We start from the raw sequence: 21,207 nt of genomic DNA on the forward strand, positions 1-21,207 counted from the left end.
TGATAACATACCAAAATCATGTAAAATAGGCCCTAAGTTTATAGCTAATTTTTATTTCAATTTGTTGTACTTTTACTGAATGGTTAAGGCTTCTACCCATTTTTCTTTTAACCAGGACATCTAGAAAAGGGAGACAACCTTCTTCAAGTTCTTCTGTGAATTTGATGTCTGGATGTATTGTATTTAGATGTTCGTGGAATGCCTCAAGTTTTTCTTTCCCATGTGGCCAGATCACATGGGACAGAGCAAGCGTTCTACCTCCCAAAGGCGTAAACAGCATGAAAGAGTGTTGAAACTACATCAGTGGGATGCATTAGCAGTCGCTGAATATTACGCCTCCAGCCCTGGGCATAAAATAATGTTTAACGCTACATGGGTATTGGCGAAGACGGGAGAATATCATCCGTGTCTTCATGTGAATTCGTCGAGATAGCGAAAAGGTCAAACAACTTCAATAGGGAGGATGGATGAAACCTCAGCCGCATATGGAGAGGGTTCCTGGCTCAATGTAATGACCAAGGGCTATCGCCTTCCATGAAAATTCAAATCGGGTCAACAATACCTATATAAGTTCGGGACGAGAACAGTTTCCCTCCCATTCTCTTGAAAACGCTCCCAGTAGGAGAAGTGAAACGTCGAGCAGATAATTTTACCTACGCAGCATTTCCCGAAAGAAACCACCAACATACCTACATGAATACCAAAAAATATGGTGGGGTCAAGTTCATGTATGTATGGTGGTTATTTAAGGGTGGCTCGGAGCTGGGGTTGATAATGCTGGGAGGGGAAAGTGGTGAAGAGAAGCAAGTTTGTCATTCCGGCTGTGGGGGTACAATGAAGGAGAATGGATGCCTTGGAAATTTGGGAGATCACACTAAATGGAAACCTTGTGAATGACATAACCTTTCCTAACCCATCCCCCTTATTACTCATCACCCTGCCAAAACCCCCACAACCCGAATGACAAACTTTGTTTCCCCTCTCGGCTAAATCAATCCCAACCTCCCCCCCCCCCCCCCCCCTCTAATAACCACCATAGCATATACGTGCATATAAACCTGTTCCCACCATATTATTTGGTATTCTTGTACTTGATATTTGCGTGACAGCCAAAACCAGTAGTAACTTTTTAAATAAATTGCGGAAGGAACAAAAGTGTTTTTCATTGCTAATATTGAAAATTCTTTTTATGAAAAATAGCACCTAATTACTGACAAAACGTGTTATGTACCAGTAAAACCAATGCCTGACACAAAAAACTAACACTAAAAATGCTCTTCATTACAATTTCTTTTGAAAAAATAATTAATAAAGAAAAATGTAAAAGATATATGTATACATACACAAAATGATGGCTAATAAAGAAAAATATGTCCGAGACCCATCACTTTATAAAAAAAGGCAAGGTTAAAACTTACAATAGCATAACTCGCAAAACACACAATGATGGTTATATTTACATAAGATTTTACAAATGGCCAACTGCAGAGGTTTATAAATATGTATAATGATTCTATACAGCATGTACAAAAAATTGGCATTTCATGCCTAAATATTAGCATTAAAACATAAAATTTGTTTCCATACAATATTTTTATAAATACATAACTGGCAAAGCCTGGTCTAGCATGTACAAATTTCATACAAAACATGCATACAATAGTCAACAGGAAGGGGAATTATGTCTTAAACAGTTATTAGTTGTCCTGAGCACCAAGGGCATGGGTGAAAGGTAGAGGGTAAGGACGTTTCATTAAGACTACTATTAGAGCCAATTTCACTAAGAAGTGCTAATATCTGTGCAGCTTCTTTCTTCTTTGTGATATAGGACTCTGATGAGTTATTCTCCACTTCTTGAGATCCTACAGCTTCACTTCCAGCTTCTATTGCAACTTCCGTTTCTGTACGAAATAAAAAACATTAAAAATTATTCTCAATCAAATAATATTTCCTTCAAATAAGAAAGACAAATTTTACATATTAAACCAGAGAGTGGATGGGTTTTTCTGTCATCTGAAAAATGATGCAAATGTGCATCCTTCGGTGATTAGGCACTACAGCTCAGAAGAGCATTCATGTCCATTGGGTGGAACAAGTTAACTACATACAGTGGAACCTCGTTAAAGCGAGTACGGGCTATAGCGGCACCCCCGCTATTACGAGAGATAGCCGATGCACCGTCAATTGACCATATAATAAGCGTGTTAAAAAATTCGTTTTACGAGACCCTTTCGGTGTTGGCTCTCGCCATAGCGAGGGTTTCACCGCCGGAAGACTTTCATCAAGACTCCTTAACCTCTGTAATTGCTAGCGATCTGTTAGAAATGAAGTTAATGGAGTGCTCAGTCTCAAATTTATGTGGTAAACTATCGTTCGATAAATATAATGATTGACGAAACAATGCTTTGCATGATTTTTATTTAGTGCGGCGCTTATAAATTGTTTGAATAGTTAGTCGTTATTTGAGTAAGGAAATTTAGTGATGCAAAAAAACATCGCCTTTCGTCTGGATTTATGCTTACGTTTATCGGATAGATGTTTATCTGTCGCCGCACCACTCCTGTTCCTGTATATCTGTTCGCAACAGGTATATTGGCTATTATTTGCTCCACCTCCGGTAAAGCGACAATTCGCTATAGTGAGTGTTTATTAGTGCACCGTGGGGTGTCGTTATATCGAGGTTTCACTGCATGTAGGTATCATTATTATTACACATTGCTGCAAGTAGACTTTTGCCTGGTGGCAGCATTAGATGTACATGAATAACAAATGTGTACATATAAAGTTTCTATCTATCTAATACAAAGTTTAGAAACAGAATAGGCACCCATAGTAAAAATAATACACTAATTCTAATCTCATACTACTAAGCATTTAACATTGTCCCAATAAACCAATTTCAAACAATCCATTTAATACATTAATTCTAATATAGGTTTTTGCAGGATAGGTGAACATCGTTACTATAACTTTCGAAAGTCCAGGCATAAGTCTGCAGCACCGTGCAATAGGATTTAAAAAAATGCCGTAACAATGTTTTTTTCTTTAGCTCCAAAACTTAAAATATTGGTGCGTCTCTTATACACATTTATGCGATAGTTACAGAGACTAGAAGGTGAAATTTATTTTTCATCAGTAGATAATTCTATTTACACAAAGAAAATTTTTCAAAATATATGTTTTGAAAATTATTTCAGTTAAAATATTTTTTTTCTTTGGCTTGGATTTAAGTTCTAAGGTCAAGAACTTGGAGAACCATGAATCGAGCCAACCAATCCCTTGCTTTTATTACTCCTACCAAAATCATGTCAAATTCTACAATTTTGAGTTCCAGTGGCTTCGATGCAGCTAACCCGTAAAGCAATCGAAAGAACTGCATTACAATTTTGCTTTAACTCACAATTGTGATGAACTGATCTAGCTGTGAATGCATTGCAACTGGAGCGGAAAAAAAAGTGCTGTCTGTGGGAAGAATGGGCGAAATGCTGAACAGTTCCCGACTTCATAACAGATTAATTGATACTTTTTCAGACTGTGGCCAAAATGCTGAACAGTTCCTCCATGCCACACTGCTTTGGATCACCCAACTCCATAGGTGCCAAATTTGAAATTTTATGTACACTTGAATTTTTTTAATGCTCCTATCTTTGAAAGTGGGATGTTCGTCAGAAGAGAACTAATCAAACAGACAATTTAAAATCCGTAATGAGTGGGTCACCACGATTCCATAGGAATGAAGTTAACTATATAATGTTGCGAGGAGTCTGAATTACCTCCTACTACAGAAAGAACCATAATTGACGCTATTGGGCACATTGCACAAGACGAACTTAAACATAACGCAGTTATTATGCCATAGCATAGAGCAAAAAATATATAAAAAAGCTCATTTTACAACCGCCGAGACCAGGACTGAAGTTCATAATTTTGTGACGACAAATATTTCATAATAACGTTTCTTTCACTATAGATTGGATTAGCCTTTTTGTCGGGGGCAACGATTTACTTCGAAAAACGAGAACTCTGTAATAACGTTTTACAAGAAAGAGTCTACAGTAATGCCTTCACAATAAATACTCTGGATAATTCATGAATACCCCACAGGATTACTCAGTTCTGCACTGATTACATTTTCATAACCATTGAACTAATAATAACGAAAGAAAAAGAAAAAATTAAAATAATAATGGCTATTAAATACTTCAGAGATTTACATTTAATTCTCTGAAGATCAAATGTTACAACATGAAATGAATTAGGATCACCCTAGAGAGGCTATGCAATTTTCATTACGTCCATACACATGTTTAAAAGTCTCCTTACACCATTCCATTGCTCTCACCTCTGGAATGGAACCAAACCTTGTACACTAGTGGTGATCTTTTTATTTCTTTTGGACTCAATCTTAGTCTGTGTCATGAGCTATTAATCACAAGCGTGTTCTATATACCATATTGTGCAAAATTCTCACTCACCTATTGCATTATTTCCCTTCCCTGCTTCTTCATTTAAAAGTTTATGAACTAAAGTCTCTAGTTTTCCAAGCTTAGACCGGAGCTCCTCACGGTCTTTAGAGAGTTTTACCAGTTGCTCATCCTTCTCACGAGCCCTTTGACGAAGAAGTCCCCGCTGAGTCTGATAAAGGGCCACATACTCTCCTGTTCAAATTTATGAACAATATTAGTCTTAAGATTGTTATTACTGTAACTTGCTTTCAAAGCAAAAATGTTTAACATATGACGGAATCACTCACACGAGTAACCCCAAAATGTGAATGAAACATTTATGCATTTTTAACTATATTTCTTCATTAATAATTAGACCAAAAAGAAACAATTTAAAGGATTTTATATGCAATGATTAGTTTATGAACCTTGTACAAACTCAATTTATCAGAACTTCACACTACAATATTAAACCATGATAAATACCCATCAATTAAAATACATGATACCTACACTTCTCTTTCAAACAATTACATATATGATTCCTCACCTATGGTTTCAGTTTCACCCTGCAGCTGCAATACTAGATGTTCCAGCCTTTGTTTCTCATCTGTCAGGGTCGCTAATTCCTCCATTGTAATGCGAAAACGTTCTTCAAGCTTTTGGACAGCTTCAGATTCTGACAGTGATTGATCATTGCCTTTACTATCTACATTTCCAGACTCTCCATTAACCTGATGCGACTCTAATAGGTGAGAAAAAAGAGAACTGATATGCTTAAATCTGTATACTGCCGAGGTAAAAAAAAGCATTTAAAAAATATTATTAAAATTCAAATAACATTTTATATGCCACAAGACAAAGTATATGAAAATTACACTGGTCAAAAGTGTTTTTCCTCTCTGGTGAATGTATTTTGGAAAAACTACTTGGCATTAACTTCATAAACAATCTTTGACCAGTCCACTGCTTATCTAAATCCCAAGATTCTAACATGGGCCATTAGAAAGGGCTAAAAATGTTTTGAGAACGTGAAAGAAACGAGAAAGTGAAAAGAGATTGACATATCCAATGTAATAACTACTGCAAGGCTCCCGAATTAGCGTGAAGACAGACAGGCTCTGAGATGGCAATAAACCACTTAGAAAGTTGCATTTTTTAAATCAAAATTTTGAAAAAATAGTGAAAACCTTCTATTGTCTAGATCAGGGGTCTCCAATTTACTAAGTAACGAGGGCCACATTCCAAGTTCCGAATCGCCCCGCGGGCCGGATAGCAAATTTGCCGATGACTGAAGTATTCGATACCAACGTCTCCTGAGGTATCCGGTGGCGTATTTCTTATTTACGAACAGTCGAAGGCAAATTTGACGTGCAGTACAGTACTGCAATGCTCCTAGTGGCATCTCACAGAGTTAAACAAGTGAGAATTGTGCGCTACTTGAAACGAGTGCGCGGGCTGGATGAAAGCCCTCCGCAGGCCGTATTTTGGAGACCCCTGCAGGGCTATTCTACTAAACGGGGCCATACGTATGGCCGGCCGTAAGTTTCTTATGGTCTGACCCGAAATTACGGCCTAAACCGATTCCACTCTCGAAGGGCCATATCGTATGGCCCGGCCAAAAGTCTTAACGCCCTTTCTGCAGGCGAGTATGAGAATTATAATTGGTACTATAAGTTTGGTTCACTTTTTTATATACTAGTCATTTTTTTGAGAAGGAAGTTTGTTCCAACGTGAATAAAAAATTAATTATATGTTCCTTAACCGAAATGGACTCTTATTAAAGGATAAATTTGGATTTTCTTTATACTCTAATCTAGCGGCAGACGCTGAAGATCTTTAAAACAAGTGAAGAACGCAAATCACGGGCGAGAAGAAGCAGAAGAAATTTGTACCGTGCAGTATTATAATATTCGTGAATTGTGCATGTAATGGATAGAGTTAGAACATGACATCCTATTGTAGTTCTAACCCCCTTCCAATGGTGTAACTATTGTCTCATGGCTGCAATCATTTGCCCCCAAAAGCCTTATAAATCCAGCCAATGCACGAAATCTAAAGATGAAATTGAAACTTTAAGTGTCATTAATTTTATTATCAGAGGCTTATGTTTCGGTAGCTGTATAAAGTTAAAACATCAATATGAGACTATCATTCTTTCCTTGATTTGTGGACGACATTTGTCCTTTACGCATCGACTTACTGAAGATTGCCTTACTGCAAAAAAAATTTCTTGTCCTATGTTTCTTAGATATCCTCCCTCATGAACCGTTATGCTACGAGAATCTTAAGATATAAAACATTTAATAGCGGATATTTCAAACTACCAACAGCTTTTCGAAACAAGTAAGGAATCTGCTAGCAAATGTAGCACAGAAAGCAAATAAAAGCCGGCTCCGGGAAGAGGAACGGGCCCGTTCCCCCGTTCACTTTAGCAGAGCATCCGTTAAAAGTATTCCTAACTTTTTAACTACAAGCGAACTTTTAGCTCATCCGCTATATCTACTTAAAAATTAAGTAACAACTTTTGACGCACGGAAATAGTTAATGAAAATATCTTCATCGTATGCGAACGGATTACCTACACGTATCCCGTATCCTCCTTATGAAATCGACGTCTTTTTTAAATATATCTAGCCAATGTCCGTTGAATCCGTATGTGCTCACCCACAATATTCATATATTTCTTGAAACAATCGCTATGTAATCGATGACACTTCGTAAGTTTCTTATATAACACCTTAGGCGAGCAATGTTATTTCGTATGGCCCGAGTTATGACCGCCTCTTAGGCGGGCCATATTATTACGGCCTTTAGGCCATAGCTACCGCCCGACTTATGGCCTTTCGCTCAGAGTAGAATCGCTCGAAGCCATACATATGTCTCGAGGCCGTAGATATGGTCGATTTCGACTTATGGCCCGGCCATACGATTAGTGGAATAACCCTGCTGGTCCAGATCATTCTGTTGTTCAGATTTCTGGATTATTGATCTTCTACTGTATAGCATTAACATGTATTGTCAACATTCATTATAATCATTTACCTTGCTCACTGGAATGATTCACATTCACTGAACTCAATTCATCAGAATTTTCTTTTCCTTCTTTGGATTTCAGTTCCTTGAACAGATGATCTCTTTCTTGCTCAAGGGAAATGATTTTAGACTCAAGATCCGAAATACTTTTTTGGCTCTCCTCCTTTTCCATTTCCTGTTTGGTTCTATGTGGCAAAGAAATGCACATTTTTTAACATTAAATGATGTATATATTGAATGTAAATCAGATAAAAGATGAATAAGCAGCCTTAACAAAAAATTGTAGGAAATTAGCCATAAAAATATAAGATCTAATTCTGGGAAATTATTTTGGCTTGATATCACACACAAATCAATGTAAAAGGAATAAATGTATTTCATAAGCATACCTCACTTATAATGGCTAAACAAGATCAACTTGTAGAGAGAATGAAAATACTACTAAAGTAAATTTTAGTAGCATTAGTAGTAAAGTAAATTATAGTGTACGCACCTGAATTCTAGAAATTGCTCCTCCAATTTTGAAAATTTTTCTGCCTGATCCTTACTTAGATACTGGACATTATTGAGTTTTTCAGTCAATACCAACTTGTCATTGCTCTGTTAAACATGAAAGTTAAAGGAAAAATTTTCATGACTGACTGCAGACCCAGGAGCATAACCTTGTTCAGAGGCAAATTGTGCAGTGTTCATTTTTAACCACTGATGTTTAAGAGGAATAAGAAAAGTTGCAACTACGAAAGAGATTCCTCCTTTTCGTTAAGGTCCAATATGTGGCTGATTAACTTTTCAAACATTATGATTCCCTGAGTTTGTCTTTGCCATAGAAAATAGGGTATCAGGTAGTTCATAGTAATGAAAAAAAAACATTCAAAGGTACCATATGAAAAGATTTGATAACATAGGGAAGAAATCACAGTAAGATATAAGGTAGCACAAGGATGTTAAGATTCCATTGAGACTAAGTCACAGATACTTTTAAAGTAAAATACAACAAGGTTCTGGAGGAATCACTGTCCTCTGACTTGTCTCATATAGCCACAAATTCACATTCAGCATATGCTGTTCAATAAATGCATTAATAAACCCCATGAAATGAAATTTTATGTAAAACCTCCATATAATGAAGTCTTAGCCCAGTCTCAGGTCATATAATACATAACACTACGAGAAAAACAAACCTCTATAATTACAAAACCTCTCAATAAAGAAGTCTGCACATAAGCTCCAGTGAAATGATTTCTACATTGCAAACTTTTTCCCTGAGGAACAATTTTTACTGTGCCTTCATATGCAATTTTGTTTTTAAATGATCCATTATCTCTTTAAATATTGTGATCTATAGCCTTTCTTTCACAAGCATGAATGGGTGTTGAAAATGTGCAGCTTATCAGCAACAGTATCGCCAGGGTGGACAACAATCTTTCTAGTTCACCATCTTTTAGCCAATCATAGATAATGACGAGGGGCTATCAGGGGGATATCAATTAAATTAGAAACAGAATTATTATTTCTTAATACCATAAAATTCAAAATTCAAGGGCTGAGGATTCATTAACCAAATATGCCAGCGTGGTTTGTGAAGACATTTTGTTAAGGCTGTTTTACACGGTACATGGAATTGTGCAGTCTGACGTACGTGCGAAGGCGCAATCAAAATTGCGTCGTGTAAAGCGGTGAATTGCTGGAACACATGCGAGAATGCGTGGATGCGAGACGGCAAAATAGCCCCTGTTCTAATTTCGTTCATGCATTCGCGCAATTCCACGCCACTTTAGAAATTAATGCAGCTCTAACCTGCGCAATTCCGTGTACCGTGTAAAATGGCCTTTACACCTAATGGAAAGGAATGCTAAAAAGATCGCGAACTGGCAAAGAAAGCTCTCATTGAGCCCGGGAAGCGCTCTAAAATAACAGAATAACTGCATAAATAATAATATACTATTTGCTTTAGGTAAATTATGAACATTGCAAGACATTTAAGTGAAAGTTTGGGTTATCCGTGTTTTCCAATTATTCGTGCCGACTCTCCCCATCATTAGCCCGGATAATCAGGAGTGTACTGTATTTTTGAATGTTTTTCGGACATAACCAAAGATGATGTCACACTCAGAGTACTCTATCACTTTTCTGTTTTTCACAATGACTCATTAGTCATTTTTAGCGTATCACCTCAAATATCTTTCATTTCAGCCCGTTGCTTACCAGGATATTGCACCAAGAGTGTGCGTGCCACTACAGGCACACCGAAATGTCCAAAAATGATCCAAAAATACCAAAATTTCAAAACTCTAAGAGCAATGCGACACGTTTTCCAGGAATCCGATTGCAAAAATAATTTTCACGATTTATTTTCTCACCAAACGGAACAAAACTGGGTAGCATCCCAAAATAAATTTGAAAACTTTAAAAATAAGGACCAACCTAAGCTGTTATATCTGAGGCTCATGTTGTCAATCTATTTGAACTCAGTTTATCCTCCATCAACACAACCTACTAAGCACCTCATTATATATAAATTCCTTAAAAATGAAGACATTATCCTGGTCCCATTCCAATTCATTATGAGGAGGTTTCACTCTAGTATAAAATAAAACATGTCTGCTTCTGGTAAATACATATGGAGGTCATCTTACAAATCAGTATACGCGTTAATTAATTACTCATGAGCATTTGGAAGTATACAATTCTTAGTTACCAATAATTAGTTACTAATGTTACCTGATAATTTTATTTCACCATTCAGGTAACAATATTTTTCTTCCCAGGCTTGAAAAAAGCCTGGTAACAATTTATCCCAATTGTCAATGCAAAAAATAGAAATATAAAAAGATAAGTATCATGAAAATTCCAGGTTACAAATTATGTAATTACCAGTTTCACAAAAGCATCCTGAAGTTCAGCCAACTGTGCCTTCAATTTCACATTCTGATCCACAGCACGGGATGCTGCTACTTTATCGCTCTCCATGGCAGCCATTAACATTTGGAGCTGCACTTCATCATGTTTAGGCTCATCTTTTTCAGCACTCTCATCACTTTCATTCCTCCGCCCTTGCACTTCATTCATTGCTTCTTGAAACTTATTCTCTAGTGCTTCAAGTTTATTTTCAAGAACTTGTACTTCTGCAACCTACACACAGGTGAAAAAAATTCACAAAAATTAAAAATAATCAAATTACAGGTATGGTATTAGGAGGAGGTGACCTACATCTGACGTCATTTGTGCCACAAGGGAAAAGTATGAAGGGTGGAGAGAAACCCAGCATCGCCATTAGCCTGCTCCTCACAAAAGCTGCCAAGGGGACCCTGCTTAATGTCCCCTCCGACAGATGGAGTATTGAGCTCAAAATGTACTCCACACATCGTTCAAGCAGGGATTGTGCAGTCTCTGAAAATTCTGTACCGCTGCTGGGATTTGAACCCGATCCCACAGGGTGGACAGCCAACACACAAGCCACCTCACCAACCCGATACCCTTAATTACCACCTGAATTATTAAAGCAAACAATTTTTACTTTTCAAATAACTTAAAGGACCAATTAAAAAATTGAATGTGTCCTCTCCAGGAGTCAGCACCTTTTTTATGCTTTCAAAAACCTCCTTGGGGGACAGAGATTCAAGTCAGACGAGGATATTCAAGACGCGGTCGACAGTTGGCTGCGAGACGTGGTGGGAGAGTGGTACGACACCGGTATTAAAAAGCTGGTTAAAAGGATGCAAAAAGTAATTGATCATCTAGGCATATATGTAGAAAAATAGCAAAATACTCAGCCTTTCCTATGATATACGCAAAGTTGAGAATAAACTTATTTTCCATTTCTTAAAAAATAGGAGACCTTACTTTTCAATACTCCCTCGTATCTGGGATATTTTGCAGAACAACGAATTTTGACAAATATTTTAAGAAAACAATTGTGAGATTCAAAAAAAGTTCAAAGTATCTTAACACATTGCGTACGGTTGGCGAGAATTCTCGTCATTTTTTTCCCGAACTTTCCGGACGGATAACGAAGATTCTCGTCATTTAGGCGCGTCAACCTAAACAATTTTAAAGTGTACAATATGTATTTGTTAGTACGTTTTCAGCTGTTGTTCGTTATTCATAACGAATTGATGCATCATAACGTTTGATTGGGTTAAGTAATATTCTAAACATTAGCTTTTTAACCATGTTTAAACCAAAGGCATTACGCCCTAATAGGCACATATTTCCAAATCGGCGTTCCTAGGAATTTAAATACCCCGGTACGCAACGTGTTAATAATATTTATCTCGATATATTTAAATGTATTTTTCTCGTTACGGAGTATAATTACCATAGTCAGGCTGCACTCATCATTTACTAGATTATCTGTGCTTTTTGATTATTTGGGCCTCGCTTCACATTGATTAACAAGGATAATCAAAAGTTGACCGATGAATGCAAACCAAAAACCATACAAGGCAAGACCATTGTAAGGTAATTTGATGCAAACACTAAAAAGTAATACTTCCATCCTAATACCTACCCAGATAAAGACAAAATATCAAAAAATTGTTGAGTTTTTATAGTGATACATTAACAAAATAGTTTCATTTTTACCATTCATCATATGAATTTTCATTGAAATGTTTAAATTTTGTACAAAAGTTGCCTGAAAAGTATTCCACCCAATTTACCGATTAACATAATAATTTACAATGTCATACTTATATTATAGAATACGCAAAGGTGCTGGTTTAGGCTGGATATTGATGTAACAGGTTGGTTAACGTTTGCCTGGACTGCCTAATGTTTAAGTGGGTTCACGCAGTGGTTTGATTATGTCAAGGTGGATTAGATATTAATAAAGTGGGTTGGATTATGCTGGAGCGGGTTGTTATATACCTATTTGTTTCCAAAAATCAATGACTGCTTCAAAAAATCCCAATGTCAAGGGCCACATTACATCAATCCAAACCACTAAACATCTGGGGATCAACTTATAAATCCATTAAAATATTTATCTACAAAAACGGGCCATGAGAATAATTGCTCATAAAGGCTATAGGTCTCCCAGTAGACCAATATTTAAAGAATTGCTTGTACTACCTATTCCGTGTGTATATATATTGTTAACTGTTATGTATGTAAAGAATAACCTTAAAAATTTCACTTTGAATAACATTGTACATATGTAGTCATTACACTAGGTCACAAAGTGATATTCATCACAATTTTGTACGAACCAGAGTTGCTAAAAATGGGGCCCAAAGAAATGGGCATCAAACTTTTTAACAAATTACCGACAGATATTAAAAATGTGAATAATTCTAATTTGTTTAAAGCCAAGTTGAAAAAACTACTTCTGTCTAAAATGTATTATTCAGTTGATGAATGCTTTGACGATGCATTTTAACTCTTTATGTAAATATGTTAACAGGTAATTATTCCTGATTAATTATGTATATCTGTATTTTTCTGTATTTACATGTATTATTGACGTGCCTTATATCTTGTCCATTACTAATGTACTAGATCGCTGGGCAAATAAAGATATTATTATTATTATTACTACAAAGACCAAAAAAATAAAAAATAAGGTAATAAATTTTCTATCAGAGGCCTTTAAATATAAGCACATTATACTTAAATACCAATTTTTTACCAAAAAGAGTAGCTCAGGTTGATGAATAAACATTTTAAGAAAAAATATATTGGTCATACATTTGTCCCAAATCCTGTTTCTTTACTAAGGCTCACAGTTCCATACTAAGCCTTCAGTTGCATTTAGCCATCCATACTGGTGCTGTTTTGGTATTGAAGTTTGTCAACATAAAATTACGTGACATCACCTCCAGAAACTGGGGCAACTTAAGTATGTCTAATAAATCCCAAAGTGGACTGGATTTTAGCCAAATCCTCTTAAATGCCAACATTAATTTTTTAAACCTGTATTAGCTACTATGAAGGACAATAAAAATAGCATCCTAAAACTAAACTTCAGTAAGAATAATTTCTGAAGGGAGTGAGAACATGTAGGGGCTCTAATTCATAAATCAATATACCTTGCCATCAAGCTGCTCCTGCAATGCTATGCATTTATTTTCTAATGATATTCTATACTCCGAAGCTGCATTTTCTTCATCCTTAGCACCGGTTTTATTTGAAACTTTCTGCAACTGTTTTTCTAGCTCTGAAAGATGACTGACAAGAGACTGCTCTCTTCCTGCAAGGGTGGTATTTTCAGCTGTTAAAGTCTCAACCTATGAATTAAAAAAAACAACAGCTTTATTATGTTACATAGCACTAGCAGTAGCAAATTACAACTACGTACTTGATTAGGCTATTAGTTAGACAGAAGACTATTGTTAAATATACAACATTAGTTTAAAAGTTTTCACCAATTTGAAGAGAAATCACGATCACCATTAAATTTTTATTCTAACATAGGGTAAAGGGTATCCCTCCAAGACTGGCTGCCTAGGAAGGTAGCTGAAGGAACTGCCTTTAACTCACCAGCCATTTCATTTCATTAGCAGAATATGCAAACAATTAGGCAGAGATTGCTTACTCCACATTCATTTCGCAAGGTTATGGCTATTCTGAAACATTTTGGAAGTAATCGCTCCATTTAATTTGATTCATTTTATCAGGAAGAAAGTGACAGCACATCAAAAGTATTGAAAAGATTAACATGAGAAATGTTAATTGTAAAGCTGGAAAAGGGACATCCACACCTTTCTTGCAAGGCCCTCCATTTGGCCATTGAGTGTGTGAATGTACGTTTGAAAACGGCGACTTGCTTCTTCCCTCTCCTCTATGGCTTCCTGTGCTGCTTTCTTCAGATCCTCATTCTGACGCTCAAGGTGAATGCGATGCTGATGCCAAGACTCTGCGGCCTCATCCTTTCCAGTGTGTTCAAAAGATGGATCTTCCATTCCTTCGGCTGAACCAGTAAGCTATAAAATAAACGTATCTCGTAACATCATTGGAAAGACATAGACGAAAACTATATTCAGGGTCCCACTTTATAAAAAAATAGGAAAATATGCATTCATCTCATAAAATCACAAGAAACAACTAATATTCTGATGAAATCAAGTACATTATCCATGGATGACACAGAGAGAAAACAGCAAACAGGTTACGAGTTAATTTAACATACAGGATTCATTTTAACAGAAATTTTTTGGCTTGTTATAGTGGATGAGGATGACAGAGGATGGTTGATGGGTTGATCAACACAGTTACTATGGTTTTTTAATTGTCAGTCAATTCACATGGTAGTGTTAAGTGCAATTTTTGAACTTTAAAGGTGATGGACTGTTATCACACAAAAAATACCTGTCCATTGCTTGAGAAATTATGGATTTCTATAGAAATGCAACACTTTTTAAGGACAAGTAATTCATTATTATACGTTGGGTATCATAAGCAAGGTGGCAATTCAAAACATACAAAGCATTTGAGTCAGTGGAGTCGCCTTATCACATTTTCTGGCAGAGCACACACATTTCCCTTACATAGGAAAGCTAATGAAAAATGCCATTAAAATTCACCTTTCAACTCTTTTCATTATTTTAAATCAATATGTACAGTCTTTACATAAAACTACACACTTACAACAAATTTAATTCCTGAATGGAATATATTCCAAGGCTTATGGAAAAACATTTGCGGAAAGACCAAGGATGTAAATGACTGCCCTGTACAGGGTGCATAATGAACATGAAAACTTGCACGGCAGCTCAACTGCAAACCAATATACAATTTTGCAGGCCTTACTTTAATGCACAGCTATTGAACCAAAAATATTTAACCCTTTCGCACCGAATGCCACACCTGCGTGGCGAGGATTTTCTTCCATAAAGCCTGTGCGGCGTGAATTTTCCTAACGTAAGCAACGAATGCCGCGCCTGTGCGGCACAGGTCGAAAAAAGTGACTGTGGCGGGCACAATAGACCCACGGACGCGGTCGCCCCTCGTGATCCGCCTTAGCGCGAGCCCAGTCCCTCCTTCGGCCGCTTAGGTCGACCCTCTCCTATCCTCTCCACGCGGTCAACTACTGTTATTTGCAGCGTGTTTTCCAAAAAAATATTTGTTGCTTACTTTTGATATCCAATGCTATCAATGAATTCATCTTTTTTTGCTGACCACATGGAAATTTCAAACAAAAGTCTAACGTTAATATCAACGGAGTTATAGAACAACTACAGTGGAACCTCGTTAAAGCGAGTACGGGCTATAGCGAGACCCCCGCTATTACGAGAGATAACCGATGCACCCTATAAATAGCATGTTAAAAATTTGTTTTAACGAGGCCCTTTTGGTGTTGGCTCTCGCCATAGCGAGGGTTTCACCGCCGGAAGAACTCACACGAAGATTCCTTAATCTCTGTAATTGCTAGCGATCTGTTAGAAATGAATTTAATGGAGTGCTCAAATTTATGTGGTAAACTGCAGAAACAAATGCAATATGTTATTTCACTTCACTGCCGCTTAACCTACAGGAATAATAAACATACACCAATGGAAACATTTGAGGCATTAAATAACCGTGATACAGTTTTATCAGTTAATTTTTGAATTTTCAATGCAAAATACCAAAATTATAGAATGATTACGTAAATGCGCTAAATAAGTGCATAGAAAAATGGCTTTGTCGGTTGTGCATTGGCATAATGATTGACAACACAATGCTTTGCAAGATTTTTTATTAAGTGTGGCGCTTACAAATTGTTTGAATAGTTAGTCGTAATTAGAGTAAGGAAATTTAGTGATGCAAAAAAAACATCGCCTTTCGTCTGGATTTATGCTTACGTTTATCGGATAGAATTTTATGTCGCCACACCACTCCTGTTCCTGTATAACTGTTCCCAACACGTATATTGGCTAATATTTGCCCTACCTCCGGTAAAGCGACAATTCGCTATAGTGAGTGTTTATTGGTGCACCGTGGGATATCGTTTTATCGAGGTTGCACTGTAGTACATATACTAAATCCATCTATATCAACGTTAGAACTTCGTTTAAAATTTCTGCACGCTCAGAATAAAAACACAAAATTCATTTTGAATGTAAAAAATCAATGCGAACAACAAATATTTGCATATATTTTGCAGTAATATTTTAGCCAGTTGACCGCGGAATCGTCCTAGAAAGGGGCTTTTAATCCTTCTAGGGTCTGGGACAGAGGCCGAGGAAAGGGATCAGCGCCCCACTGAGTTGGGTCCAAAAATGGTTGGGGAGGGAACCACTGCCTTCAGTCGACGCGAAAAAGCTTCGTGTAGGGGAGTAAAGAAAACTTTCAAGAGACTCGTATTGAGGAAGAATTTCCCTCAACGAAGGTCCGGCGCAAAAGGGTTAATGTAATGTACAAAAAATATTTCTATATATACCATACCTGGCGGAGTCTGAGGCGAGACAGTAACAATTTGGATTTCACATCTTCTAATTCTTTCTGCATTGAAACCGCTCCATTGGAACGAATACTTAACTTCTGGCGAACTTCAGAAACTTCTTGTCTTTGTTCTTCCAGCTGTGAACTGGTAACAAAATAAAATTATTTAAAAAACGGAGCACATTAGTAACGGTAATATAGCAGTGTTAAATTATTTTCATACCTCATTTCATTCATTTTTGCTGAATACTTTGCAACATCTTCTTCACCTTTTAGCACTTGCTGCTTCAATATTCCCCGATCTTCATTAGCAGCAGATAGCTCACGAACCAACTCAGTAAGGCGTACCTGTGAGTCTCTTAATTTTGTCTGCAATTCCTCTACCAGCTCTGCAATTAGGAAAATATTGAGATTGGAGTCAATATTTCCAGGTGTGCAAGTAACATAGGCAGGTCTATGCCGGGTTATTTATTCTTTTGAAAATTATCCTGAATAATTACTTCTAATCAATGGCGTAGCCATGAGGTGGCTCAGGGGAATTGCACCCCTTCCCAAACCAACTAATTTTAGCAGAAAAATATGAACCTGTAAAACAAATTTATTCTCCACCAATACTGTAATGAAAAACTATGCAATGTTTGTATAGATTATATTATATTAGGAGCAAAAATAGCAGAAAATGTTATTTCCAGAGATTAAAATGTTCACATTTCCCCCCAAAGGTTCCCCCCAACACATTATCCTAGCTACGCCCCTGATTCTAATATGAAGAATATTCTATGTATCTCATGTATCCTTGAACACAGTTGCTCTACCACCAACCTACAGCCACCACAGACATACACTATTGAAGGTTATAAGCTAAACAGGTTAACCCTTTCTAACCCAGACCTGCTTCTGGGAGAAATCAAATTTCAAGATTTTCATTTTGAAAACTTGAAAATTTTGCACGCAACCATAATTATCGTGGCCGCTAAATATCTCGTCATTAAAATTTACACCACAAAATAATGGGTAGGTTAGATATTTCCTAAATACATAAGGAAATGTATACTTTATTGATGTTGCTTAGAAGCAACACTGGGCTATAATGGGTTAAATACCAACCTACCTGTTTTTTGACGAGCAACATTTTGTGACCTTGACAATGCTGCAGAAAGTTCAGTTTTTTCTCCCACAAGAACACCAACTGTTTGAACATGTAACTGTAACTGTTCCCTCAGGGGTCTCATTTCCCTCTCTAATCTCAAATTGCTTTCTGAAACCCATGATTCCTTCTCAGTTTCTAGCTGATTAATCCTTGATTTCTAAAAGGTAAAAAATTATTTTCAGTATGACATATCAGAATATATCTCACAAATAGTGTACGAATAAATACTATGTTATACCACATAAAAATGAAGGAGTGAAATATAAGGTCCTGTTTTTCATTGCTGCGTGCTACCCCACCACTCCGCAGGGTCCACAGTAAATGGGTTAACTCTTGAAATACCAAAATTACCATGCTACTATAAAGCCATCACAATGCATAAGTGCTGAGTGTTAATGGATACCCATTATTCTGTTTATTTCACATAGTTATGCACACATTCCATAGCATGCTATAATAATTATAATGTTTTTTTTACAGTAAATGTTTAAAAATGCTCCATACAAAGCAGAATATTTGACATCAAACTGCAGACTGCATTCTTTGGCACTACATATTTAAGTTATTAAATGCAATTTTTATTGTAAAGGATACAAGACACTGATTGGCAATTTTCATCACAGATAAAATGCTATGCACCAGAGGTGGGATACAATCATAATCATACACTCAAATAAAAAGCACACCCTTAGGAAGATGACTGAAATATCATCCATTGCAAGGATTTACCATACCTAGGTTATCTGCACCTGAACTACACTTTGAGTTACTTTCATAGACGAAAAGATGGAAAAATTGAACATTTGAATATGATAAATAATTTTTAAAGGTATTGAGAGGAAGACAGCTCTAAAATCAAAGAAATCTGATATTTTATTTAGTTGCGATATTAAGAGCTGAATTCCAAAATAATGGTAAGAGTTACTCAGGTGCTCCATCCCATCTGGTTAAATCCTGCATCACTTCTAATACATATTTCAAGGATTGAATTATTTTTCCATCCTGTGGACTAGCGAGCATAAAATTTCATAATACAGCAAAAATTTCCGAAGTATGAACATATGTAAACTCACTGTAAACTGGACATAAAATTTGAAGAAAAAAAATAGAACAAATGCCAAACAGTAGTTCTTTCATACTAGAAATGGAGAAAGCAGAGCCTCAATAGTCTGTAATTTGATACACCATGTGTTGATTTTCCATCTATAACTTTCCAAGCCAGTCCCCTCAAACACTCCCTCTCCTACATTATTCATTTGCTACCTTTCCCAACTCAAAATAACTATTTCATCGATGGAATTGGAGTAATAGGTTCATACAATGCTTCACTCAGAAACAAAAAAATCTCATTAATAATGACTTACTGATTCTCTATATCCTTTTGCTTATTTATTAAGTCAGACCAATCTATTAGGATGGACTACACCATAGACTGGCTCCACTGTAGCTAATTGTATATCAGTAAATTTATGTTTGTACTGAAACTGTTGAAGCAAAATGACATAATAAATATTGTAGGAGATATCCGATAAAGAATTATATCTACAGAATATGAGCATAGCACTACAACTCAAAATATTGATTTTGAGCCACTTCCACAAGCGTTTTTCTTTTCCGTGATGTGTGAAATTCTGAGATGTGTAATAGCTGCAAACCTTTCTCTAATCACAGAATAAAAGCTTCAAACTTTGTGGAAATACAGTTCTGTCAATGAAATCACAGTTATATGACATAAAATAAGCAATGTTGATATGAGTACATAAGGACAACTTGAGACTACTCTTCATCAAAATAGATTCAAGTGCATATGAGAGAAAGCTTGTCATTTCCCATTTCAATAATGCCGATTGCAAAAGATGTTACGAATCAACGGCCATCTATAACCATACTTAACGAATTGGGGTTCAGCTAGGTTATCAAACAGGTAGGTTAACTTTGCCAGAATGACTAAGTTATTCTAAGCTGGACAAAGTTAATACACACTATATCTAATCTTGTGCACCGCGTTCACTAAAAAAATGTCAGGCGTCTCTAATCTCATCTCATTAACATGGATAGGATGATTAAATTTTGCATTCCCATCGTTCAAAATAGTACATAAGCTGAATTCTGTTCATGAAGACTATGCTACTAGACTATAAAATACCTTTACCAAATAAGTAACGTTTTCTAACTTACACATTCTTTTAATTGCACTTTTAAAGAGTCGGCTTGTCTCTTCTCTTCTTCCAATAGTCCAGCAAGTTCTTGATTTCTATTTAGAAGCTCCACATCCATGTCTACTCTGTTATTACGTGAAAGCTGAGAATTGGCAGCATCTGCCTCAAGGAGTAAAGAATCTGCAACAAGACCATCCATCTGCATGGACAGCTGACGCAAAGCTTCTGTGCTTGACTTCTCCGGTGACGACGAAGGGTGGGAGTCGACATTTTGGCCTAAATCTTCACATCCTCCATTCTCGTTAATTTTCTATTAATAAATATTACGAATGTTCATTCCAATAAATTGTTGACAGTATAAACATAATTATGTTAGTCATTAGAATCATTAATGTTAAAAAAAAGCTGTTATATCGGCAAGAGTTAATTTCATATAATAGTGATAATGCAATAGTGATAACCCCATTAGCACCAAACGATTCAAGTAACTCACGTTATATGCGACTGGATGAATTTCACTTGTGCTTAAATGGTCAGGTTTACTCTCAATCATAATGAGGGTGTCTCTGTTTCTACTCAACTCCAATGAAGCATCAGAGTTCACGAAGGAACTAGGTGTCCCATCAGAATGTTCAATTGATGACATCACTTCACTTGGGCGACTATTGTTTATGGTGGTCGAGCCTTCAGCAACATCATCTTTCCCATCTACTTCCCTGCTCTTTTTATTCTGAACTGGAGATCTTTCTTTACATTTCTGCTGAAATTCCTTGAGCTGTCAAAGAAATTAAAAACCCCTTTGTCAAAGATAAGACAAGCGTAAATGGGTTGCTTACTTAAAAATAAAAAGACCGATAACAATGCATAAAAGTAATCAAAATTTTCATTGTATGAACTTGAATATTTGTTTTTCAGTATATGTGCAACATACTTTTCTTCTGCCAGCAGCCAACTTCTCGGCGTTCGATCTTTCTGCCATGTTGGAACAATTCGAACCAACTCATTTGTTTTTGTTATCATTCCGATTGCGAGTTTGGGTTCTCGTTTGTTTGCC

At 36.4% G+C, this 21,207-nt stretch overlaps 1 protein-coding gene across 1 annotated transcript; it reads right to left on the reverse strand.

The window, feature by feature from the left end:
• Positions 1-1,373: 1,373 nt before the first annotated feature.
• LOC124168929 (golgin subfamily A member 2-like) lies at positions 1,374-21,183 on the reverse strand. Its single transcript, XM_046547339.1, has 14 exons — positions 21,085-21,183; positions 20,647-20,928; positions 20,173-20,463; positions 17,956-18,151; positions 17,068-17,233; positions 16,848-16,989; positions 14,183-14,404; positions 13,511-13,708; positions 10,356-10,613; positions 7,975-8,081; positions 7,491-7,666; positions 4,996-5,190; positions 4,476-4,658; positions 1,374-1,901 (listed from the first exon to the last, which is right to left on the reverse strand). The coding sequence occupies exons 1-14, from the start codon at positions 21,130-21,132 to the stop codon at positions 1,687-1,689; spliced, it is 2,679 nt and encodes an 892-aa protein (XP_046403295.1). The 5' UTR covers positions 21,133-21,183; the 3' UTR covers positions 1,374-1,686.
• Between the last annotated feature and the right edge of the window lie 24 nt (positions 21,184-21,207).

The sequence above is a fragment of the Ischnura elegans genome, chromosome 12, assembly GCF_921293095.1.
Source record: "Ischnura elegans chromosome 12, ioIscEleg1.1, whole genome shotgun sequence".
In the NCBI taxonomy this organism is placed as follows: domain Eukaryota; kingdom Metazoa; phylum Arthropoda; class Insecta; order Odonata; family Coenagrionidae; genus Ischnura; species Ischnura elegans.